General features: G+C 29.6%; 1 protein-coding gene and 3 non-coding genes across 4 annotated transcripts; 2 read left to right on the plus strand and 2 right to left on the minus strand.

The window, feature by feature from the left end:
* Positions 1-5980: 5980 nt before the first annotated feature.
* Positions 5981-6062, minus strand: Trnal-aag. Its single transcript has one exon. It is a non-coding gene; the product is annotated as a tRNA-Leu (tRNA).
* Positions 6063-9922: 3860 nt separating this feature from the next.
* Positions 9923-9996, plus strand: Trnai-aau. Its single transcript has one exon. It is a non-coding gene; the product is annotated as a tRNA-Ile (tRNA).
* A 2670-nt stretch (positions 9997-12666) lies between these two features.
* On the minus strand, positions 12667-27546 carry LOC123661641. Its single transcript, XM_045596593.1, has 9 exons — positions 27456-27546; positions 26791-26937; positions 25230-25340; positions 24083-24216; positions 17496-17640; positions 16632-16894; positions 16426-16554; positions 15346-15636; positions 12667-15261 (listed from the first exon to the last, which is right to left on the minus strand). The coding sequence occupies exons 1-9, from the start codon at positions 27544-27546 to the stop codon at positions 12913-12915; spliced, it is 3660 nt and encodes a 1219-aa protein (XP_045452549.1). The 3' UTR covers positions 12667-12912.
* Trnae-cuc lies at positions 25051-25122 on the plus strand. The gene has a single exon. It is a non-coding gene; the product is annotated as a tRNA-Glu (tRNA).
* Positions 27547-27761: the final 215 nt, after the last annotated feature.

The raw sequence follows: 27761 nt of genomic DNA on the forward strand, positions 1-27761 counted from the left end.
CAAAATGGAACGCCTTGCCGCCGTGAGCAGCTGTGTACGTGATATGTGACCATAATAATTGTCCTGGATTGTGTTAAAAAACTAGGATACCCAAGATCAGTCTTTCTAACTTCTACAGATCGCAAATCAGTAGCACACTTGGAGCTTGATGGTATATTTAAATATATCTGAATCGTTCTTTACGATGCAGGAAACACGTTAATGAGAACATTGAAAAGGTTATCAATTTCGTTTCTGCTAAAATTCTAACTGAATTAAGAAGCTAGGTTTTACTTTTGTAGAATATAAAAACAGTAGACTCGTTAAATACAAATACAAAATAACAACAGAAAATAAACCCCCGAAACAAAGACTTGTTAACATAACGCTAAACTAAGAATCAGCTATTCTAGCTAATAAATATTTATGACGTCTTCTATTCAATTTTATTACATACTAGCTGTGCCCGCGACTTCATCCGAGTGGAACTTAAAAAAATAATTGTTCAGTTCGCAGAATTAGAAAATAAATAAATTTCTAAAATATAAGTAGCCTAAGTTACTCCTTATTACATCAGCTATCTGCCGGTGAAACTCCCGTCGAAATCGGTCCAGCCGTTTCAGAGATTAGACGGAACAAACAGACAGATAGACAGATAGACAAAAATTATAAAAAATGTTATTTTAGTACATGTATCGTGTATACATCCGTATACATTTAGTAAAAAGCGGTTATTTTATTATTACAAACAAACACTCCAATTTTATTTATTTGTTTAGATGTATAGATTGACTTATTGATTTACATATGTATAACAAGAAATTCCTTGTGGTTTCACTTGCATTTATATTTTGGTACTTTTAAAGCAAACCAACATAAAGGTGTTTGATGGCAAACGAAAAAAAACCGACTTCAATTACATCGACAAGTAATACAACGTAGTAGACCAAAAAATAGTTAAGTAAATACGTATTATCAAAGATTACTGCAAAAACTATAATCAGATCTCGATGAAATTTAAATGTGACCACATGATAAACATCGGCTTTCGATTAAATTAAAAAATCATCAAAAGCGGTGCACCCAATAAAAAGTTATGCGAATTTTAGAGGGTTTCCCTCAATTTCTCTGGGATCCCATTATGAAATCTTGTTTCCTTATCATGGTACCACACTTAGGATATCTAATTTCCAACAAAAAAAGAATTTATCAAAATTGGTTCATAAACGACAAAGTTATCCCCGAACAAACATTTAAAAATACCTCCTTTTTTGAAGTTGGTTAAAAAAGTTTGACACCAATGTTTTTCTTTGCTTCTGTCTGTGGAGTCGTAGCTCTAAAACGGATGATACGATTTTTATACTGTTTTTTACTTGAAACTGAGTTTTCTTTCGCTGGTTCTTAACTATGTTTAGTAAAAATCAATCCAGCAGTTTGAAGAGTATCAGCTCTTTTGCAAAAGATTTGGTGTAGATATTTTTTTTTCTGTTTTAATATAACATTTAAGAGAACGGTTGATACTTAGTACTGCGTCAATCTTTTTTTTTTAATTGGACATGTAGCAATTGAGACGTGATGCGTTTATAACTTTAAATATGTAGTTACGAGTAATTCGAAGTGATTAAGTTTCTATTCAGTTATAAGACTTACATTACGTTAGCCTATTACTCATAGTAACAGTTATTGAAAGTTTTCAGTTTAAATTAGCTAGACTTAAGAAGGTTTCAAAGTAAAATTGTATGCAATCAATCTTAAGCATTTCACAGAAAAAATATCGGTTTTTCAGGTCTTACACGTTTACCGGTAACTTTTTATGCTTTCTGCTTCTTAACTGCCCATGCATGTTTTAACCTTATGTTAAAAGAAATAGGATTTTATAGAAATAGTGTAACCGATGGAGTCAGAAACAGTGATTCTCTTCAAATCCATAGAGTTTGCATTACATTTTAAAAAAAGGCATAGGGAAATAGTTATATTTATTTGATATTATATGTAAGATGTTGCTTGAATATTTCTGACAAAGAACTTTTAGGCTCAAATTTTTATTATTAAATCTTTTTATTTTGAATATCATTACGTTTTTAATAATTTTATAGTATTTGATATCAGTGTATCTGTTTACAGGACCGCGTTTTTGGTAGCGTAAAAGTTAGACGCTACAAATTTTCGTAGGATAAATTTTACTGTGGTAACTATTACTTATAATTAGTTCTTATATTAAAAATGCTTTCTATGATTTTTTAATAACTACCTAGTGGTAAATAATTACTTATAAGATGGAAAGGAATTCTTTTAAAATTTTGTGATTGAGTTTCGCACTTGACAGGTTTTTATTTGATTTTTGCAAATGAAAAATGTGTATCATTTTTGTCATGGTCTAATCGTTTGTTTTTGTATTGTGTATGTTTTCGGACCTCTGACAAAAGAGGCTCATTCTATTGAATTCTTACTGTACAATCTGTCAAGTGTCAAAACTGTATTTATAGATTTATTTATTTATAGATGATATTTTTTTGTATAAATGTAACATAAATAAAATAAAATGTTAGAAAATATTTTACTTGTTAATTATTAGGTAATCAACGTATGATTAAAATCAAATCGTGTCGTAAAAATCATTTTACAAGTTGGAGTTTCTAAATTTATTTTAATTATACAACGATTTTTTAATATATTACGTTAATGCAGCAAATAAGTTAATTCTAAAAAGAAAATACTTAATCATTAGTGTAAAAAAAATATAACTTATAAATTTTAATTTTGCAATGAAATACAATACAAAATCCAAATATTAAATTAAATAAAGGAATGAAAAAGTAGAACAATAGCAAAAACATACATGTAAAAAAGCGTTCTTATCGCTTAATAAAACGGAAAAAAAAAGATTTATAAAACATTTATTCATTTGTAGTAAAAATCTAGAATATGTTATTAACGTTAAACATCCTACTAATATTAAAATTGTAAAAGTTTGTTTCTATGTGTGTATTCATAGATAAATAATTGATACAGATTAATTTAAAAAAATCAGACAGAGGAACTCTGTGATTAGTTCTTCTAACTTCTAAAGAGCTGATCAAATACATAGGAACACATATTATTTTATTAATAACAATCTCAGTTATGTATATTCATATCGTCGTACCTACTATGTACCAATTATACCAAATATATACATAGTTCAATTATACAAATTGACATTCATCTTTTATTAATTTTAGTATTATCACATTGATCTAATTATTTTTGTTAATACTTAGTCGTATTTGTGGCCAAATCATGAATTCGAACGTTAGATTTAAAAAATATATTTTTGCGTTGGATAGTCCATTAACCGAGGAAGGCTAGACTATATAACATTTTTGTATGTGTTTTCCTCAAATTATCACGGGTGAAAACACGGGGCACACCTAGTATCAAATAATATTTTTTTCGAATCATTATCATTTTTGCATCATTCAATTTCACGGTATCTCTTATTAAATTTCGGTTTTAGTTAGAGCAGGAAATACAAAAGTTTTCTAAAACAGTAATCTTAAAAAAAACGTTTATTAATCAATTAATTATTAAACAAATATGCCATTCAATCAATACTACACATGAATAAACTCATCTATAACAATTCTCGTACATTGGGTATTGTTAAGATGGCAATTATATCTTCTCATTATCGGGATCATTTTTTACGGACACCGTGAGAAATGCCGGAACAATGCGTTCGGAAGCAATCATACGTGTTGTATACTAAACGTTTGAAGGTTTATAGACAAAAAAGGTTTTATATATTTTATTCTGTTCTAATGCGGAGAAATTTTGAACGACTGTTTTTTAAATATTTTTTTTACTTCTTTTGTATGATAATTGTGACTAGTTTGGATTTTTGCTTGGTATTTGATTTATTTTATTATTTTGTTTAAATTTTAAATAACTGCTGGGTTTCCGTTATAAATATTATTTTTATCTTTGAAAGTACATTTCGTAATGAAAAATGTTTAATATAAAACAAACTTTCGAATTTTCTAAGCAATATTATTTCATTACATTTTTTAAGCTGAACTACAAAATATACTTTTAATTTAGTTATAATTAAGCCACCTAAAATAATTAATTCTGATTTTAAAATGCGGAAGTGCTGATTTTTTAAATTACCAAATGTTTTTAAAAAAGTCTCCTCAATAGACATTTCTGTTGTTATTATTCGCTTATATAATTAGCTTAAATATACATTAAACAAAAATGGTCTTACATTCCTTTTGTCATACTTATTTCAAGTGCTCGTATTTTGTCACATGTCTGGGTATTTTTATACAATTGTTGATAGATAAAATCGATTTTAAAGTAAAAACCATAACAGATTGTCACATATAAATAAGATATGTGTTGTTCTCACATTTTATCTTATCTTTGTAGTTTGAACTGCATTTAATAATGCATTTTGATAAATTTTGTTTTTGTTTTAATAATAGATGCGATAGTTTTAGAGTTTTTGTTTAAATATTTATTAACCCTTTTTTAAGCGGCTATGAACTTATTACCATGATTTATTTATTTATTGTTATCCTAGAAAGTATACATTTGAAACTACATAGTAATAATTTATTACATTAAAAAAAACTCTTGAATTAATTTAAATAAAAATAAAAACTCACCTGAAAGTAACGGCAACTAAATTTTCTAAATACTGTAACGCTTCATGTTTTATTTATCTACATTTTTAAACGTATTCACCAAAAAGTTCAGTCCACTGCACATTTTCAAACAATTATTCTCGCATATTGTCTGTTCAGTTAAAAATAGTAAAACTATTTTTGTATGTGTGCGCTACCACGGGAGGTTGTTTATCGTGTTCAGTTTCGACTTTCGAGATCGCACGAGGTTCTTTATCGTGTATTGTTCGTTCGAGTGTAGTAGACTCGTCAGTGCCGCGCGTGTCGGGTAAATGACTCGGCGGCGGCACCTGTCCGCCATCGCATGGTATCGCACGGGGATGTTCAATATCAATGACTTGCAATTAAAAGTTAGGTACAGCACGCGCTCTTTGAGTTCCGTACATTTTTTTTTTAATTTTTAATAAACGCTTGTCTCCGCTCTGTTTACTTCGTTGTTTTAAAGATAGAATTAAGGAGAAGCTAATTATGTATACGTGTAACGTTCGTTATGCATCGTAAAAAATTAAAACATCGAGTAAGCTTTAGACCACACGACTTGAGTAAAATTTACGAAACGTAACTCTCTCCCTCTTTCTATATTCACTAACTTATATCTCCCTCTTAACTTCCGTTCGCCTCGACCGATCACACTTTTCGCAATGCTCTCATCACGCATACACCAGATTACTCCCCCGAGTCAAGCGTGCGTAAAGAGGTTTTACTTCAAAAAATAAGCTATCGTGAATTAAATTTTTTATTAAAATAAGAATGATTATTAAAATTTATATAAAGAAATAGTAGGTAATAATAGGCCTTTTAAATTTAATAGAAATATTTTTAAGGAACACTAAATAAGTATGTTAATATTCATCGTGTGATTAATGCCCAACAGATCAATTAAGCTAACCGTTGGCTTGGAATCGTATTCAACTTGCTACATCACAGTATAGCCACTACAATACGTTAACTCCTTTATATAAAGCCGAATTGAATAATTTTAGTCGACTTCGGCTTGATTAATTAATGATGTGTTGTCCTGTCTGTCAGTGTAGCCAACACTGGCTGCCAAATTTTTAATCTGTTTTCCTAATTGACAATTTATTAGTTTTAAAAACTCTTTAGTGTGTACAATATTTCAAGCTTCGCATTATTGTTGTAATTAGTAAATAATTTGCCATATATTATTAATCATTTCTGTATCATTTAACTTTTAAGAAACAATATCAACTTATTAATATTTCAAAAAATAAAATCTAGAAGAAATATGACGAAGATATATGACGTATACTTATTGTGAAGAATATAAAAAGGGTAATTAATGAAATCGAAAAAAAAGATGTAAAAAGGGTTATTGGCAGCGGTGGGATTCGAACCCACGCCTCCGAAGAGACTGGTGCCTTAAACCAGCGCCTTAGACCGCTCGGCCACGCTACCGATGAAAAAGAGTTATAAAATTTACAAATAAGTTCTACAAAACATTTTCCAATATCAAAATTATAATAAGGCAAAAATATTACTAGATATACAAACTATTCAGCCATACAAAAAAAAAACTGGTAAAAACTAGGTCACCTCGATTTTGTTAAGTATTTATATCAATTAGAAGTTCCTATATATCTACTAGCTGACTCGGCAAACGTTGTCTTGCAGCTAAACGCTATTTAAAAATAGGGGTTGGTGGTAGAAGGTTGAAAATTTAGGGTTGTATGTATTTTTCAACGCCAAATCATAATAAAATAAAAAACATATAATTTATCTAAAAATTAAAAAAAAATTAGGGGTGGAACCTTAACATTTAGTTGGATGAAAAATAAATGTTGTTCGATTCTCAGACCTACCCAATATGCACACAAAATTTCATGAGAGTCGGTCAAGCCGGTCGGAGGTCGGAGGAGTTTAACTACAAACACCGCGACACGAGAATTATATATATTAGATGGACTTACGTAGATAGATAAAGAGTATTGCAATATTTGAATTCCAAAATTTGATGCTAGAAAATATATCATAGAAATTTACCTATATCATGTATGTATATTGTTACAATCTAAATTCAATAGATACAATAATTATATATCAAAATATAACAACTTAAACAAAAGCTTATATTAACACAATAAACAATTTCAAAACGATTTATCTAATTTAAAATAGTTTATTTTAATCCTTCTTATTTCTAAATCAGATTTATTTCAAAAGTACCTGTACATAAAATAACTTATATATTTATATATATCATCAATTTATAAGGTGATATTTAGATTACCATAAGAATAAATAAAATATGATACATTTTGTTTCTCTATATTTACGAGCAAGTACAGCAACACATAGAGTTGGTAGAGATCAGATACAAAGAAAAAATGTCGTTATAAATTATTACTACAACTCCTACACAATTTGATATATTGTTTTAAAAACAATTTTTGTTGTTTCTAAATCAACACCAAAAATATTTTTATTCATGGACGTTTCAAAAGCACTTTCGAATCTGTACTTTACACAATGTGTATTAGTGTCTAATTTTTTAATTACATTAAAAATGAAGCTAACCTGCATATTTTTGTAATTGATTTGAAAGTTCTTCTATTTGAAATTGTTGACTTCAGGGTTTGTTTTAATTTAAGTTTCAACTCCTTTTCAAAAACGATCCTAGTGAAGACCGCGGGTGTTATTAAATAATCATCTTTCACAAATTTCTTTGAAATGACGCAAGAGTTTACGATTTCATAGAAAGCCGCTCTCAGGTGTTACTTGTCACTTACGAGGGGTGTACGTCGCGTTATTCTGACGTTTGTGTAATATATTTAACTGAGAAATTTTGCGAAACGATGTAAAATAGTCTACACACCACGTACTACATTAATAGAATCATTGTAAACCATTTTAACTTCAATTTAGTTCAAAATAAGGTATAATATCCCGTAGATTAAAATATGTAAGTACGTGTGCTTAATTATTTTCTGTCTTACTAATATTACCATAAAACATGTTTAGATGTATTTGCTATGTTAAACTTATACATAATTTGTTTGTTATATTCAGTTATTCCAAATGTAAAGTTTAGTCTTAATTGTTGATTTCAAACAAATAACTGTAATAATAAATTTGACATTTTTTTTTCTTACAAAGTGGTTTTTTATACAAAGTGGGTTTACCAAGCAATCATTCTATATATTTAGAAAAAGCACTCCTTCAAAGTGTGCCTACATGATTTTATGCTTACTTGTAAAATACGAATCGGTCATTAATTCCCGTAATTCGACTTAGTATTATATTGAGGAAATTAGGACTATATCCGTACCTTGCGCTCGCCGTCACTACTGTACCGCATTTTATAGCGTAACTTGCAACTTTGTGTCTTATTGGCTTTAAAAAGAGAGATTACCCTCATTTATTTAAAAATACACATGCAAGATGTTATTATCAATTATGCTTGAAATAAGTTTTGATAATATAATTTTATATTATCAAAACTTTCGTGTTACTTACGTGTTTCGTGTTATTATCAAAACTTACGTGTTACTGTACAGTAGAGACTGTAGAGAAATGTCAATTAGATGATTTTCAGAAGTACTAAATTTAAGTCTAAGTCTCTGGTTAATTTATGTGCGTTAATTTATTTTGATGCTTAGGTAATGTTCCAACACTACAAGGCGAAGCATGTAATTTATTATTCCCTACCTCTTCTAATCAATATATTTTTATAATAGTAGGTAATTAAAACAAATGTAAATATAAAATTACTCCATCATTGCATATAGCATTTACAAAATTAATCTCTTTTGAGATTTATATCTCAGTATACCTACTTGAAAATATGCGCAAAAAAAATTCACAATAGCAACTAATGCAACTTGATTACTTTTGTATATATGTAATATTTTGTTCGATGTGTGTTTTGTATATAAAAGTGTATATAAATAAACAATAAGAGATTAAGAGTAAAATAAATACAACAAATAATATTCCTTCAATTTCCCGCGCATTAAAAATACAGCCTTTCTCAGAGTAATAATTTTATTAACATGATTGTATTTGCATTTCAATCAAAGTACTTGTTAAAAAATTAAATTATAAGAGACGTTTGAATAATCTGTGGTCATCAAGACAATATATTACTATGAACTAGACGTATAACGAGGTATCACCTGCTTTTCTTTCTACTGCAAAAATCAAATTTTTAAATGTGTAAAATGTCAAATTTTTCACACGTTCTATATTACTCTACATAATATTTAATTGTGTATAATTTTTTGGATGACATCAACGAAACGTATGAACGAGTACAACTTTTAAGCGAATGCATCGAATTGAACATTTTTTTCTATTTTTTTTTTTGAGTTTTTAGTTGTCAAGACTTGTTGAAAGAATTCAGGAAAAAAATGTGGCAGAATAACGTTTGCTGCTACTTCACAAATTTTTTTTGTAGTTCCCGATGATAACATACAAACAATCAAACAAAATTTAGCATTATAATACTAGTGAAGATGAAAATCACTATTCATTACAGAGTAGCAAAGGTCAAAATCATAGAAAATTTATGACACTTGTAAAACCAAATTCAAACACGGCTATAGAATTGATGATGATTGTAGCTATTGAGATAATTTTGTATACGGTTGTTATAGCTGACCACTCAATCAACGTTTTTTTGTCATTATAACTTCGTTATTTTTCTTATTTGCTATAAAATACGTCTGTACGATTATAGTGAAGCCAATATATAAAGTACTACAAAGTTCCTGATGTAGAGTTTAAAAAGAATATAACTATTTATTTAAATTTCGGCGGTCCATACCACCTTCACCTTTTATATATACGTATCTTGAGTTTAAGTATTAAGTTGAGTGTAGTGGGTTCCAGAGTTGTATAGTTTTCATTAGATGATTTCAGAACATGTTCATTTAATAACAATAATGTGATGAAGTGGATAAATTTGAAGAGCGTGGTGATTGTTGAATCTTTGATAGGATTCATAGATTAGTTATTAATTTTTATTTAAAAGTATATTCAAATTATAAGTTACTATATTTAAAATTAAAAAAAAATACAATCGTTAACGTTTAAACTTTAAACGTTAAATTATATTTTACAAATACATAAATATTTTTATGGTTCTAGAAAATAATGGTATTTATTAATAAAATAAATATATATTAAAGTAATATGATACATTTGATAATGTATAAAGTCTGATAAATTAACGCAAATTATTGTATAGATCTCTACATTATCTATATATTTCGAGTACATGCGCGTAGAGATAAAAAATTTCGCCAAGTAATGACATCGGCCCATTAGCTCAGTTGGTTAGAGCGTCGTGCTAATAACGCGAAGGTCGCGGGTTCGATCCCCTCATGGGCCACGGATATTTTTTTAATTTTAATACCATTTTTATTGTTTAGTACTATGTATATCACTATATAAATTACAAAAAATATTAATCTATATTTGTATATTTTTAATAAATACTTTAATTACAACTTTTATACCTCCATGATACATACGTAAAATCTGATAATTATTTTCATATTATATTAACCTTCCGTTGCGGTTTTACTTACCTTGTTCTTATACCTTTATATCCCTAAAGTAAGCTGTCTTAAATTCGCTTATTCTATTTATAATCTATCTATTTCTGTTCGAATCAATAATTTTAAGGCATAATGTTTACACTATTTAAAAACCAGATAAATTAATTACCATAAATTAGTAATAGTAATAAAATCTTATACTATTAAACGAGCAATTCTTGTATATATATATATAATCTGAATCTCGGAAACGGCTCCAACGATTTTCATGAAATTTAGTATACAGGGGATTACGGGGGAGATAAATAAATCTAGCTAGGATTCATTTTTAGAAAATGTCGTTTTATCCCTGTTTTTAGGCAATGAAAAAATGGCTACAATATCGTTAGAATAAGAAGGTAAATTTCGCATCTGTCAATAAAGTTGTAATAGCTCAGGGGAAATCGGCCGATCGCGCTCGGCCGAAAAGATCATGGTTCGAATCCTCACGTATTCCAGATCGATTATCGTTTTTTTTCTTTTTTTTCTAAAAAAAAATAAAATCGAAAAATATTATTCATATTTTATCAATATGTAATTCGTATTTAAATATGATTTTCAAAAAACACGATTTACTAAAAATACCGAGCTAAGCTCGGTCACCCAGGTCCTTAACTTTATATATGCTTTAAAAACTTTATTATATACGGAATGTATAACATATTGTGTAAGTGCTAAGACCCCTAATAATACTGTTTTAATAGTAATTAGGAGCAGTAAGTATTAATCAGTAATTTATTAATAGAATTAGACGATTAGATGGAACTATGTAATCAACTGAACCTATGCGCAGTTCGCTTTTTAATACTTTCTGCTCTTGTTGTGGCGTGGATTGCCGCCTTGAATCTAGGAACAATGTTTTTATACGTCTACGTGTTTAATATAATTAGTATTCTAAACGTAGAGCATAATATCCGGTTCAAGATAATATCTATTAATACATAAAAATGGATCGCCAAAATGTATGTAAGCGCAAAACTTTCGAACAACCGCACCAAAGTGGGTGCTTCCTTTTTTTGTGCCTTTTTTGTCATAACAAGGTTAGTATAAATAAAAATTTAAAAAAAAAACGACATATTCACGAAAAATTGATATGGTGGTACGAAGTTGGCTGTGTCAGGTAAATAATGAGAAAAATGTATATTCTTAGTGATACTGTATTTCAATACCAAATTTATAATTATAATTGACGGTTTTATCAAGTTTCAATTTCAAGTTTCAATGTGATCATCTGTGAGATGATCACATTTATAAGGAGGGGGGCCTACCAAGTGTGACTAGGGGTCCGCGGGATCCTGCACTAGTTATAGAGCTGCGAGAATCTGACCCTCGAAAACGTGGATCCGTAGATCCCGAAAGTTTAAAAATTAGTGCTAAATCTTTCGAGTAAAATAATATCTAATATATAATCGACATGAAATAAATAAAAATATACAATAGTAAGAGTCGCTGTAGTTGGAGACAACTAGGAGTACGATATAGCGACGTTTTTGAAATGCACCTAGGTATAGCCGGAACATCTGCAACTGACAACAGGAACCTACGGTTTCGTGGGCGTATTTTTACCTTCGAGCCAAAAGGTCCATGGATCAGGACCGCATTCTGTAATGGGCGGCTCAAGCTAAGTAGAAGGGGTGGCGCAGGCCAAAAACAGGTTAGTCGAAATATAATGGGTGTTGTTATATATAAGCGCTTCACACTCAACGGCTACTAGGATTTGTCCTGTGTAGGGGGTTCGGAAATACACAATAAAACTAAAGCGTAAAAACCCGGCAACCTAAGAATAATGAACAATAAAAAAAAATTGAACTAAGAACTGACTTAAAATTATTGTAATGATAAAAAAAAAATGTAAAATAAATATTATTATGTGTGGCTGTCCTAGGTTTAAAAAAAACTATCATATAATAAAATATAATATTTATTCAGGTATATTCGGTTTTTTACACAAAACCCTATTACAATAATAATATTACTCTTTAATACAAAATCCAATCGAAACAAATAACTAAACAACCCCATGTACTAACAAACACTAAAACCTTTTTAAATAATTGCACAACCGGCCGGTCTCGTTATATACAAATCAAATGGCATTTTTAACCGTAACAGTACTATTTACAAAGACAAATTTCTATAATTAAATTTTAATAAAACTTAGATGATGTCAATATTTACAAAACAAATAAAAAAACAAACTTTTAATTTAAGATATGTATATAGGTGTAGTACCTATGTTATATATCTTAAATTTCTATTTACGAAAGAGATATTAAAATATTTAACGAAATAAAACTGAAATGATTTATTACATTATAAAAACTAATACGAGTAAACCAAAACAAAATATTAACTTGTATAACCTATAATTAATAATTTCCGAATAGTAAATAAATGAACGTAATTATACAAGTTAACATAAATTTTTTAAAAGTAAGTTAAATTGTAAAGCATATTTTGATACAAGAATTTTCTTTTGGTCTTTTTAAGTTATTACGATTGATTTTACTAACATTTTAATGCACTATGTATCTCTACTACAATATTTACAAAGGGCTTCACTTATCTCAACTTGATGAGGTAAATTCGGTGGCACTAACTAAGAATATTATGTTTCTCTATATACAAAAAAGAAGAAATATATCTGTCTTTTGTTATTCTACTTGACTATATATTATAAATTTGACTGTCCATAAATATTAAGTAAATTAAGAACATTCAACAGATTGTACAAAAGTCTGATCGTCTAAATTAGTGAGAGACGCAGAAGAAGCCCTTCCGTCTCGTCCTGTAACAATTGATATTACACTTCTATGTTCCGAATCACTGTCACCACTTAATACTATGTTTGTTTCCCCCGCAAACCCAGAATCAATTTGTTGGTTACTTAACTTATGTTTAGATTCGAAGTCTTCAAAACCTAATTCTTTGAACATTTGCTTCGAATCATCAAAATTACCAAAGAATACAGAGTCGGTTTCAACACTTTCCCCACCGGATTCACTTCGACCGTCGCATAAAGATTCCAGATCGTCAGTATCTGTATCTATGTGTAAATTATGCGATTTATTTATCAACTTTGAACTCGTTTCTATATTAATTAGTTTAGGTTTTAATTGCATTAAACATCTCGCTCTTCGTTTCGATTCATTCGAATCGGTGCTTAAGTAACCAGAATCTTCTGTTCGACATAATTTCTTTATGTCGACTCGTCTAGGTCTGATACGAGCTGATCTCCGACCAGAACGCCTAGAGTTATTGTCGCTTCTGGAGTACGGTGGAAATCTATCTCGCTCCTCAGATGATCGGTATCTGTCACTAGGTGGGCTATTTCTGGGTGTGTTGTTTTTTGATTGTACTTCTGAGCCACGTTTGTTTTTTGGTGGAATTGGTGGTTTAGGTTCCTTCTGACTATCTATATTGTTAGAGTCTAGATTTTTAATGTAAGTATCTAATTCTTGAGTACTATAAGGTAAACTTCCTCGTCTTTCGTAAAATGAATTTTCGTTAATTTTAATTTTATTTTTAGCCTCATAGATTTGCCTCAAACTGCCTATCTTCCTAGTAAATGCTGCTTCTGGTGGGCTATTCCTTTTCTCGGTTTCAGGTACTGTCAGTTTATGCTTAAAGCTACCTCCAGATTTCAACAGAATTTTCTCTACGCACTTTTTATTTTCATTTTTTTCTACTGATTTCTTCGGTTTTCTGTCAAGGGTATCAGGATCGAAATCTTCATTATCTTTCTTACGATCTTCTATTGGAGAACCTCTTACTTCAATAGTCAAAGGTCCCAGATTTTCAATATTATTATAAATAGGTTCAATGGAGTTGACAAAAACATTGTTATTACTAAAAGATCTTACGTTATTATTAGTTTCAAATCCTATCGAATGAGGTCCATCATCATTATTGTTGGGAGCATTTTTTAAATCTCGCCAACTGCGCGTCAATCTGTCACGAGATATTGGTTTATTTTGTAAGCTTATTATTTTTCTTTGATTAGCTTCGGGTCCATAGTCTAATGAAAATCTTCTCTTTTTCGGCAATTTTCGTTCTAAGCTGTCAAATTCAACATTTTCTTGTTCTATGTCTTTGTTTTTATGAAGAAGGAAGCTACCACTATTATAGCAATTGAGTACGGAATCCGCAGCTACGACTGGAATAACTAATTTTGGAGCCACTACTTGCAATTTGTCTAAACTAAGATTAGAATTACTTATGGGTTCTACTCTACGACATTTATTTAATTCGCGAATTACAGCCTCCATTTTTCTTTTGACTTCGGGTGATATCGGTTCAATTTCTTTACTATCCGACAGTTGTATTACACTTGATGAAGGCAGAGGAGGAGGAGGAGGTGGTGGTAAACTCTTTCTTACACGACGAGTAGCGTGATTAGAAGGACTTTTCTTTTCTGAAGATGTAATAACAACTGCCTGAGGATTGCGTTTGTTTTCATTTTCAATATCCGGTTTATTTTTTCCATTAATATCTTCAAATTCATTTGTAGTGATATACTTATCGTTCAAGTTTTCTTTTGAAATTGTTTCTGCTACTTTTACTGACTCAGAATTCACATCTGGTACTGGTTCGTCATGATTAACTCTAACTTCTTCATTTTCTTTTGGTTCAATCACTCTTGGTGTTCCGCTAACTTTAGCAATACATTTAATGGGTCGTTTCGCAGTCGATGGTGGAGTAGGTACGTCATCTAACCATTTTTGAACTATTTTTTGTTTGTAATCGTCACTTACACATGTTTTACATGAATTAGATCTGATCAAGCCAGTAGCTTTTTGAGACTTTCCATTACATCCTGGACAGCCTCCACAGTGTAAGGCACGTCGGCTATTCTCTCGCTTCAAACTAATGGCACTGTACCTGCGCCCTCGTCTGGCACAAGGAATATCCCAACCGAGATCAATTGTATGATAGAGTTCTTCTTCTGGTATATCCGACAGGACCGGAATAAATCTTTTCGAAGTCATTTTCTCTTTTGCAACAGACATTACTTCTCTTAATTTCATCAAAAATTCAACCGCTGCAGGCGGAGGATCCTACGATCAATAAAAAATTATATATAAAAACAATTATAGCTTGAATAATCGTTCGAATTTAAATATTAATGATACATGTTATACCTTTAAAAAATCTGTTTCAAAAAACACTGGATTGAAATATAATTTTCTCCTAAGAACTGTTTCACCTGCTTCGGGAGGCGGTAAATCTTCAGTAGTGTTGTTTTCCATGCTACAGTGAAGTATAGATAAGTCTGAATGAGGCGCTTTTTCCAATTCCGGTGAGGCAGACCGTCTTTGTAATCTTTCTATTAGACGTTCTGGTGTCGATGTAGCTCGAATCGTTGGTCTTGATGGTTTCTTACGTCTAGAATGCACAATCGCAGAAACGACGTTTGGATTCCGTTCCTGTAACTAAAATACACGAAGCGTTATACTTAAATTTTAAATTATTGTAAAAATTTTTAATAAGTTAAGGACTTGAACTTATAAATCTTATACTATTAAACGAGCAAATCTTATATATATATATATATATATATATAGATTATAGATAGATATATTCCTAGATAGATATATATATATATATATCAATCTAGGAATATATCTAAATCTAGGAAATGGCTCCAAGGATTTTCATGAAATTTAGTATGCAGGGAACTTCGGGGGAGATAAATAAATCTAGCTAGGATTTATTTTTAGGAAATGTCGTTTTATCCCAGTTTTTAGACAGTGAAAAAATATCGTTAGAATACGAAGGTAGATTTCGCAGCTGGCTGTAAAGTTGTAATAGCTCAGGAAGGGAAATCGACCGGTCGCGAAAAGACCATAGATCAAATCATCGGTCGATTATTATTTTTTCTTTTTTTTTCTAATTGCACTCATTATTTTTTTATTTAATAATGTATGTAAAGTTGAAAAATATTATTCATATTTTATCATTATTATTTTTTAATACTTTTTTTTGATTTTTTATATTTATTTATATTTTTTATCACTGTCGGTAAGAAAAAATATTATTCATATTTTATAAATAATGATTTCCAAGAAACACGATTTATCAGAAATTCCGAGCTAAGCTCGGTCACCCAGGTACTTTCATTTATATTTCGTAGCTTCATACTATGACTTCAACCTTTTAGTTGATGTTCCAAAGTATTTGCGCTCGTTTGATTATAATTATTATAATAACGTTATGCTTACCTTTTGTTTGTGTATTGACGAAGAATCAAACGTATCTTCAGTACGCTCACTAACATCAGATAAACCTGTATCGTTCGAATAATCACTTCTCATAGTATCCAAATTCAATAGCGGATTGGACTTCATCCTCTGTATAGATAAAATAATCATTTAAACTTTGAACGCCAAATAGAAAAAAATGTTTTACATTAATAATAAGTTTATACCATACTATCCATTCCGATTCGTGAATCGATTGTCGAAGCATTGTCTGTTGATATAGTATTTGACAGATTCATCTCAGGATCCTGCTTTCGTCTTTGTTTCTGTTTATAATGGATATAAAATATTATCCCCGCTGCATATACGAATACCAACATCAGCACGCATACTCCGATCGCTAGTGACTCCAGCACACTCAGCCCGTGACCTTGGACTGCCGGTTCGGTAGTCACTGTTTCACCAGCATGAAATGGTATGGATCGAACATCTGAAACATTCATTACAATAAACTCACGGCACAAAAAAGATTTTAAATTTTATTAATTTATATGTATGTATGTTTCGTTTTCGTATAATGTATGAATCTTATCTATTACTAGCTATGGCCGCGACTTTGTCTGCATGAAATTTAACAAAAAAGTTATTGTTCAGTTCGCAGAGTTATAAAATTAATGATTTTTTTAAAATAAAAGTAGCCTAAGTTACTCCTTATTACACCAGCTATCTGCCAGTGAAAGTCCCGTCAAAATCGGTCGAGCGGTTCCAGAACCGGAACTTCCCCGCACTTTTTCCTAAATTACTATCAATGAAGGTTTCCTGGAAGAGATCGCTCGCGATAGTTTTGTTTTTGAGGGTTCCAAATTGTATCTCTTTTGTGTGCAATAAAGCTTTAAGTAGAATAAATAAATACTTTTAAATTTTAGATTTTTTCTAGGTAGGTGTACACTGAAAAATTTATGCGCGTCACGAATTATGCATATAATTTTAATTAGTAATGCTAATTGGAACAAAAACAAAACTAAAATTTTCCATTCTAGGCTATCAGAATTGTATGGAAAGCTTTTACATATTACAAATAATTATCTCACCCAACAAAGCATTGTGGCTTACTCCTGCAACACGGAATGCAGCGCAAGACGCCGCTAGTTGTGTAGGCTTCTGTGCTGAGCATAGCACGTGGACTGCCATAAGGCGACCTTCGAGTCGTGTGTGAAGGGTTGGTGATCCTCGCCACTGCAGAAAACGTGTTATTTTTTTGATAAACCACAAGGAAATTACAAAGATAGACATGACATAATAATATATCTGTCACACGCGAACACACACAGACACACACGTATAAATATATAATATTTACGTAAATTTATTTGAAAGAATTTCACAAAGTATTTTAAGGACATGTTTGTTTAAATATAATTTGTTACGGTTCAAATCAGCAATCATAAAGATTAACATGGGCTTGAGAAATTGGGGAACAAAAAAAGGGATCAACAGTCAAAATCAAAGGTGGAAGTGAAACTTTAGTGATGTTTCTTTTTATTTGTGTAATAAGACAAAATAAATAATTTGTATTTTATGTTCTTTTTCATAGTTAATAACGATAATGAAAAGTTATCACAAAACTTTTCATGAAATATGTTTCGATTATTTATAGGAAACCATATAATTGTTATTTAGTTTGATTTGATTTATTTACAATGTTCGTACATGTTTTTTATACCCATACTCAACTCAAATATAACTGACATATCATTCCTTAGTATCAACAGATACAAATGTAAAAGTAAAATATTCGGACATTTCGAACAAATTGCCCTTTTGCCGCCTCGAAAGTATCTCCTCGCCGATCTGCGGGTCGCTTTAACCAAAAACATGACTTCCGATTTAAAACTTGAAATTTATACGAACCATACTTGATAGGCTCGAATACTTTTACGATTTTTTTATTAAGCACGGTTTAATTACTTTAGAATATTTTGACTCAATGACGTGTGAAATTTTCTAAATAAAATTCTAAACACATAACTATTATATTTTTATATCTTTTCTATGCGCTGTCCTATACCCAAAGGTTGTCTGGAAGAAATCGCTCTTTTAGCGATAAGACCGCCTTTGAACATCTTTCTCTAATTGTACTACTTTTATATCTATTAGATAATATATATATGTTATCTTGTAATGGTGTGCAATAAAGAATACTATTATTATTATTATTAATTATTTATTAGACATGTAACAACAGTCTAAGTAAAGAACTGTGATAAAAGAAAAAACATTAATACTTATTTTTTTCAGCTTGAAATTCAAACAATGTAGTGGTAGATAGGTTAATATCAAAGACCTATATTACCCAAAGAACTATTTGAAAAAAGTATGAAATACATAAGAGTTAACTTAAGTATCCCAATAATAGACTAAGTTTCCGTCTATTGTAGATTATGGGAAACATATGATTATGTTTTACAATTTCTTTTTGAAGTGCCCAATGAGTATAAGATCAATTAAGACAAAAGAAAAAATTACGAAATTTATAATATTACTGGTGCTAGCCAAGAATTTAATACCAATTAATCTCTCAACATTAAAAATTAATTTATTTGAATAATTTAGAAATACAGATGCTTGCTTGGCTCGAACTCTTGACCTTGCCTTAAAATTCACCTGTCCTATCAACTGGGTCATCTCGGATTATAATTAAGTTTCAACTAGTAATATAAAACACCTCTAATCTCGCCGCTATAAATCAATCTCTCTGAACAAATCGCCTATAAAATTTTAGGTTTCTAATCTTTCTAAAAATCTTAATTTATATATATTACGTTTTAATATTTTTAATAGTCTCATGTTGTATAGGTATTGTATTAAAATTGATAATTATCAATATTTTACGGTACGAGACAAACTCAATTGAAAAACAATTTCCTCATTAGCTTTTAACTATGAAAAAACTTTTATATTATGAAAAAAAAATTGAAAGAATTCTTTTGTGAACTAGCGGTAATTTTATACATTATACAGTTTTCTCTCAATTTGTAATGGAACACATCTCACAGAGAACATGACAAGACCTCACAAATATTGCGTGCGGAAGAGTCAGTACGTTATTGGCGTTATGCCAATGCTCTCGCTAATTAATTAACAACTGGTAAGTTAAATAAAGTAGTTTACACCCGTTTCAATATGCAAATACGAAACTTATTGTATCTGTTACACTTTCAGGGTTAACGACTAAGCTGAAACTACTTGGCAAATTCGTATTTAATTTAACTAACAATAAAACGTGAGGAAAATACAAGCGGGATATACCGGCACGTAAAATTACAAGCACACAAAATTCTTACTCCCTAGCAACGTATTTGTACTTTTTTAACGTATTCTTTTTTTTAAACCTATATGTGTATACATTTCTCCTTTTTTTGTTTCATTTAAGGTAGGTCAAAAAACGGTTTAGTTTGATTTAGATGCTATAGAAAGAACTTAATAGCAAAACCTGTTTGCGTTTTAAATGTTATCACTATGTTAATATCGTGTTATCATTAAATAATCAATGCATATATGCGAGTGAATAAGACTATTGATAGTTTCTTAAAATTCTAAAATAGAATATAAATACCGGATATCCAAAACTATTTAAGCACGTGCAATTATTTTAAGAAATATGGTTAAATTTGCATAATATATCGTTGTGGTCGGTGATTAAAATCGAATTTAAAATTTAAATTAATTTTGTTACTGGCATGTAGATATATTATATTCGTTTTATTGGTGTTATCTACTAGCACTTTCATTTTATTATTGACTAAATAAAGTTTTGTTAATTATTATAGTTTTACATATTTTAATATCCTAAATAAAATCGTTATCAAACGCTATAATTGAGCTTGTTACATTGATTTACAACCATTAGATATGGAGAACAAATGAGTCTAATACACAATTACTGCTTCAGATTAAATAAATGAGTCAACATAACGGTTCTAACTAGGTAAGATATTAATCTGGAAACAAAAGAATAATTTAATATTTTCCTTTTACAAATATTTATCACAAGTAAAGATGAAGTGACGATGAACAAAAACTAGTTGTAAATTGTAGTGATTCAATTGAATTGAGATTAAATTTTTATCAGTCAGTCAGTCACTCACTCAGTCAGTCAGTTCAGGCTATTGCAGTCCACTGCTGGACATAGGCTTACCCAAATTCGCACCAGACATCCCGCTTTTCCGCAATCCTCATCCAGTCTACAGCGGCAATTTAAATTTTTATCCTGTTCTAAATATTCGCTAGTATTTTGTAGTGTGAGATTATTATTTACTTATTTTTTTTTTATATTTAAAGGACATACTTAAAAAGAAACACAGAAGGATGTGTGAATAGACAGCCTTAGTAATAGAATCCTGCTGACACCTATGTGTATGAATACGTAATGGTGTAATTTGTGACCGGAAAGAAAATGAGGAAAAAAGTCCAATGAACTAATTAAACAAGAATCAAGCAAACACAAGCAAAGCACAGCAAAAAACATCTCAACAAAATATCCTCATATTTTTATACGTTGAAAAAAGTGCTAGTAAATTTTATGTCATACTTAAACTGCTAAACTGTACTTGTTTTATTAATGTTATAATTTATTAATAAATACTCTTCTTAATTGACTGAGATTGCTTTAAGCGTCGTTTTATAGCTTTATTCGGCAAGATCAACGCTATTATATTGTTAACGATTCAATTATAAAAGTAAACTTGCTTTATTTATTATTATTAAACATAATAAATTATTATTATTATACTAAGAAAAGAAGAATTTTAGTATTAAAATCTGTGAAGTATTATATAATTAATTTTATATTCTGAATGTAACCGCGAAAATTTAAAAGTACCTAAAATAAAGTCAAAACCACTCGATAATAATATATTTTCAATAATTTAAATTTTCAATAATTTACTCTACGACAATCGCTGACATTACTGAAGATAGGAATATGACAATTCGTCTAAAGTTTAGTGAAATTTTTAAAACGTACCTAATATAACAATAATCTAGTAAGAACTTAACATTTTTGTTAAAATTGTACGAGATTTAATCGGGCAAAGTAAGGCATTTGGAGATTGAGACTTCATTATCTTGTAGAATATTTATAGCCAAATAAGAATTTTCAAATAAGATTTTTTTTTTATTAATACTATTTGTTGTCAGGAATATTGTAAATTTGAAATTTCGGATGTGGATATAAATAAAATACGTATATGGATTAAGAATAGTTTTACATCAATCCCAGTAATGGGAATGTAATTATTTACGAATATTAATATTGCAAATATAGTGAAACTTATCCAATAATTACCTATAATTACAAGTTGCCGATACGATAACTTAGACATTTCGATAAGCAATGACAAAACTATTAATAAAAAAAACGTTTTTAATTAATAAAATAATCATTTTTTTACATATCAATATTTATATGTTTATTATTTATTTATTTTATTATTATTATATAATTAGATTGTAAGATTCACTTTGTTTTGCCTTTTTGATGACCCTACTCTGTTTTGTTTTAAAATCTTTTCTACCCCAAAGTTGTGTGGAAGAAATCGCTTACCTAGCGATAACACCGCCTTTGTGCATCTTATTATTTTGTAAGTTTTTATTTTTTAAGATACCTATGTACTTTAACTTTTATGTACGTAAAGTATATTTCTTCTTCTTCTTCTTCTTCAATATTTTAAAATAAATATACCGAATGCCTAAAATAAATACTTTGAAATGTACTAAAATTTAAATGATGAGATAAATTAAAATACAAGTTCATACTAATTCGTCATACGTGTTTTTTTTTTAATTAGGTGCGCTCCTATTTTTATATAATTTAGAATAAACTAAACGTCTATTATCCAATAGTTCCGGTAATATACAACAAATGCACAAAAAATCCAAGCTCAAACATATTATTGCAGATTCAATGTCACTGCCAAATGTAAACTAAACGGACATAATTTTTTCTTCACACCCATATAAAAGGCAAAGATACGGCAAGATGTTAGTTTGCATATAATATTATCGGACCACCAATATGTTGGAGCTTTCTACTCGCTCATTTATATCGCATTACGAACTTCGTCAAGATTGAAGAAGGAGCAGTATTAGCTTTCTGATTGCTAATAAACCGTTTACGATTTTAAGGAAAACAATTATTACGATATTATGAAATTGGTTATGAATGCGCACGTAAAGTTAACATCTAGATGTGACACAGACCTATCATAATCAAAAGGTTTAGAATTTTTTTTATAATGTAAAATAAGTAATGCGTATATTATTTAAATTAATTTTTCATATATTACTAAATATACAACACTTATTAGTATAAGCCATAGCTATAAAAGTATTCTACATACACATTATGCTTTTAATTTCTATGTAAATTTGGGTTTTTTTCATAAATATTATAACAAATATTGAATCTTGAAGTTCGTAACATTTGATTAAAATATCATAAAATCCTAGCAAAACTAGATGATACATGTCACCAATGAGTGTACTTAATACAAATATATATATATATATATATATATATATACCGTTAAACTAAAATAATTAATCCAAACCAGAATATATAAAGTACTAGAAGTTTTTAAAAAAAGCCCAAAATAGTTAATGAATTGATAAAAATATCGTAGTCATGTTGTTAAAAACATAACACAAATTCAATAAATATTATATATTATGAGACACTTCCAGAAATTTCAATTCTATATAAAATTATATTGATCCAGATCACGAACATTATGTTTTAAGTATTTTCATATGATTCGTATTTGTTTCATCAGTTTTAATAAGAGGAACACCTTAATTACCTACACTCGATAACATGCTCAATAAATATGTGAAGATAAGCACCGCATTTTGATAAGGATTCGATATAATAATATAATAAAAGATGAAAATGAATTTTTAATCAGCCTGCCTGGGTGGTAACGCATATAAATATGATCAGAGAGATAAATTTGTTTTGAAGATTTCTACTTTTGATGCTTATTTTAGCTCAGCTAATAACCTGCTATTTTGTTGCCTGGAAGTGATAGCTGATTTGCGATAAGGCCGCCTTTTGTACTTATCTCCTGTTTTTTTTTTTGTAATTATACGCATTTTTGTGTATAATAAAGATTTTTTATTGTTACTATTTTTACTATTTCTGGACTCACGGGTAGCTCATAAGCTTTTATTTGTTGGATATCACTAATTAGCTATATTATGTCATATATATGTAGCTTTATAATTTCAGCTAGGAGTCAGTAAATCAGGCTTTTAATTTTCTGTATTGAAACTTAATCAAACGTGAGAAAACGTAACCTTATATATATTTATTTTATTTTTATTAAAGAAAAAAGACATATATTAGATCAAATGAAACTTGATATTTGAGAAACTTTAGAAAAATTGTGATTAATTCTTCAAAAAATCGTTTTTTTTTTTCAATAAATTTTCTACACTTAGACATACGTGTTTTACTATTATACAAAAATATTTTTAAAAATACTCGGTTTATTAAATATTCGCCACAGCGGAATTAGAACACCAGGCGAAATATTCTTCTTTTTAGCGCTTTCGCTCTCAACATTTAAAACATGCTATAACGTTTGTTACATATGTTTTCTGCAATTCTAGAATATACCTGTAAATAAGTGCTTCCTTCATCCCGATAGAGTCCAAACGGGACGTCATTATCTACCAAGTCTCGTAGAGTGACCCAGCCCGATGGCGACAGATACTGAGCGCTCGTTACGGCACAAATAGCGTCATCTATATCTGAAATAAACTAGATCATCATTATCTATATCCAAAAGATACGTAATTTGAAATAAATAAATAGAAAAAAATCTTTTTTTCATACGATCATGAATGTTAAAACAAAATGTTAATGATAAAACCACATCATCATTAATCAGAGCTAAAATTTAACTGTTACGTTAAAAGCCGATTTTTTTTTAATTTAGGTACTTTAATTTGACAACCCTGAAAACTGCATAATTTTATATTTGCGTCAACTGTTTTAGTCAAATCTTATCAACATATCATCTTTAATTAGAACTTAAAGCTAACTATCAAATCCGAAAGGTTTTTTTTTTAATTTTTCAGCCTACCAAGTTGGCAGCCCTAACTGGTCATAATATCAGTAAATCCGTTCTAATAAAAAAGCAAGTGACTTTATTTATGCAGTATCTCATCCGACAGACATAGTCCTGTCTAACGAAGTGTCTACGTAAATTAAAAAAGAAACAATCCGGATAGAGACACCCATAGAGACACCTACTATAGGCCTATGCACATAACTGTATACCCTACATATATATAGGTATAATGATATATAACGGTACTTTAGGACTTATTCTCATAACTACAAATTAAAAAAAAATACAACAAAAATAGGTCAAACTCTTTTCAGTTTTGTAGTCGTACTCCTCTTACGACTACAAAACTGTGACACAAGATTATTATATAATAGGTACTTATTTTGTATAAGTAAAACGGTCGTTTATCAAATTAAGAGTAAAAATAAATTTAAAGTAAATTACAAAGATAATTGATATAATAGACTTAGTAAGTTATAAATAGTTTCAAAAATATAGAGACATTACTATCTCCGGTATGGTCTAGTGGCTAGGATACCTGGCTCTCACCCAGGAGGCTCGGGTTCGATTCCCGGTACCGGAAAAATATTTTGCACATATTTTGATTCAATATACTTTATGTAAAAATACAATATAATTATAATTTAATATAATAAAAAGAATTTTACTACAAAGTATTTTAATACACACCCGTAAAAATAATTTCTTTTGAAGGATAAATTATTTGTCCTTTCAAAGGTAGAAAGACGAAAGGAATCTGGGGTTGCGTCGCACCGCGTCCAAATGTTGCCATTGAACATTCTGTAAAACAAAAAAAAATTAAACCTCCTTTCCTTTGTCTCGTATAGTTAACTCACTTAAATCTTTTTAAATATAACTTAAAATTTATATGTGCAGAAAAGGTAAAAAATAAATAAAAAGTCCAGTGAAACTTAAAAAAAAAAAAACCTGCATTATTCGACTTAAACGACTATTGTCTAGCAGGTAATTGTGACAAGACGTGTAATCTAAACAGGATTTTTACTAAAAATGCTATATGCTTATTAATATTTTAATCTTATTAAAAATTTAATGCTATAGCTTTGAAAAAGGAAATAAAACATTTATTTACGAAGGGTTAGCGCAACGGTTACAGCATTTGCGCTGGCAGTTGTGAGTTCGATACCCGCACATGGCATAGTTACCTTGTTACTGGTCATTCCGATGTTGGCCGTGATCTGGCCTTTTTTGCTTGTATGTTATCTATGTTTTCCGACTATCAACACAGTAGTCCGCCGGGGCCGTCGATAGTGAGACATTCATTTATTTTTTATTTATTTAAATAAGCTACCAATGTATATTGCTAAAGAAAAATCTTCCTAATTCGACTTGAAGATTGTATTCGCGTAATTGAGACAAAGTACATAAACATATTCTAATTTATGTATATACCTAATTATCCCTGTTACTGACAATTCGATATTCAAATACACGTCAATTATGAGTACTTAGATGTAATTTATAAGCAATTGTCAAACACTTATTGTTAATACGAGATCAAAATTCGTGTCTTGACCTTACATTGTTATGTCAAGCCCGTCTTGTATGTAACTTATTCTAGCTCATGTTTAATTAATGTCAATTGCTCAAGTACTTTCGACTTTCCTTACTTAGTTCTGAGATGTTTAAAAACAATGTTTCTTTTTTTGTATCTGATGTCGCATATGTAAAATTAATGTAGAAAGTTAAAACAGCAATTGAATTTTTTCTTATTTTTCGTTATATAATCTAGCTGCTTTATTTATTTGGAATTTATTGCACAATTCGTTATTGACTTGTACAAAAGGCAGTCTTAATGCTAAAAGCTCTACCTCCAACTTTAGGACCTACAAGAGTAGACGTTAATGTTTCTAGGCATACAACAAGTAGACTAGTTTATATAAAAAAATGCAAAAAATAGATAGATTAAATACAAAAACTTTCTAAATACGTTAATATATGTATGTATATGGAATATCGTTTTACAATTTCTAAGAAGGTGTTCATGTTGTTAGGGTTTTACGGGAATAATTAAAAACTTTTGCAAGTATAGAATGGGATTGTTTTGGTAAGTATAGAATAGAATTGGCTTGTAAGCTTCTCACTGATTGCCTAAAGGAAGGTTTGGAGTTTTCACTCATCAATATTATATCAAATATTTAAAAAAAAAACAACATAATAGAAAAAAAAATAACTTAATAAGTTATTAATCTGTAAGTGACAACGGTCTCACCATTTATATGGTTGACGCAAATCTTCCTATCCTCTCTAAAAGCTGGAGTCTCCCTTCGGCATTGACAAACGCATTCCCCACCACCTATGGCGGGCAGGGCTGTTCCGTGGGAGACCTCCATGCATCGAGTTAGACCGCAATCCGTACCTAAAACACAGTAAAATCATTTTAGAACTACTAATTACAATAATATAGTTAACTAGCTGACTAGTGGAATTTAAAAAAGGTTGTTGTTCAGTTCGCAGAGTTACAAAATAAACAAAATTTCTGCAATAAAAGTAGCCTTAGTTACTCGTTATTACATCAGTTATCTGCTAGTGAAGGTCTCATCAAAATCAGTCCAACCGTTTCAGAGATTAGCAGAAACAAACAAACAGACAGACAGACCCGTTCCTACATCCATTTTCATTTAGTAAAAAGTGGTTATTTTGATATTACAAACAGATACTCCAATTTTATTTATTTGTATAGAGTATAGATGTTGATTATTTTGATTTTAATATTACGTCAGCGGTCAGATCAACTCCTTCAGTTTGAATTGAAAATTGTTTAAATTTAAAAGTGAAGTAACTATCTCTAAAATAATTTGATAAGTGTCCAACAGTAATACCGCGAGATCAGTTTTATATTATTATAACAAAATTATAAAAATATAGCTAACTTACCGATTAAAGAAAAAAGATCGCCAGAAGCAAATCTCGTAACGTTAGCTAGCGCCATCTCTCCGTCGGTGCTAGAAGCGTGAATCGCCATCATCGTAATGAGTATTACAAGCGCCATCTTTGGTTTCTCTCATACGACTATTGTAAAAGTGTTTGTTCTCTTCATTTTTATTTTTTTACATAGCTGTCGCCATTTTTATTTTGTAATTTCAATTAGTATCTAGGTATTTTCTATTACATTTTATTGTGATATGTAGAATTGAACATTTTACCGTTGGGATATCATCTGGAACAATTAAGACATAAAGT

This window comes from Melitaea cinxia, chromosome 17 (genome assembly GCF_905220565.1).
Source record: "Melitaea cinxia chromosome 17, ilMelCinx1.1, whole genome shotgun sequence".
NCBI lineage: Eukaryota > Metazoa > Arthropoda > Insecta > Lepidoptera > Nymphalidae > Melitaea > Melitaea cinxia.

Bases quoted from the DNA above. Each gene is read 5' to 3' on its own strand.
- LOC123661641 (XM_045596593.1), bottom strand. From the start codon at position 27,546: ATGATGGCGATTCACGCTTCTAGCACCGACGGAGAGATGGCGCTAGCT. The intron at 26,938-27,455 runs GTAAGTTAGCTA...ACTGTGTTTTAG, and splicing joins CGATCTTTTTTCTTTAATCG to GTACGGATTGCGGTCTAACT. The intron at 15,637-16,425 runs GTAAGCATAACG...CGTGTATTTTAG, and splicing joins CGTCAATACACAAACAAAAG to TTACAGGAACGGAATCCAAA.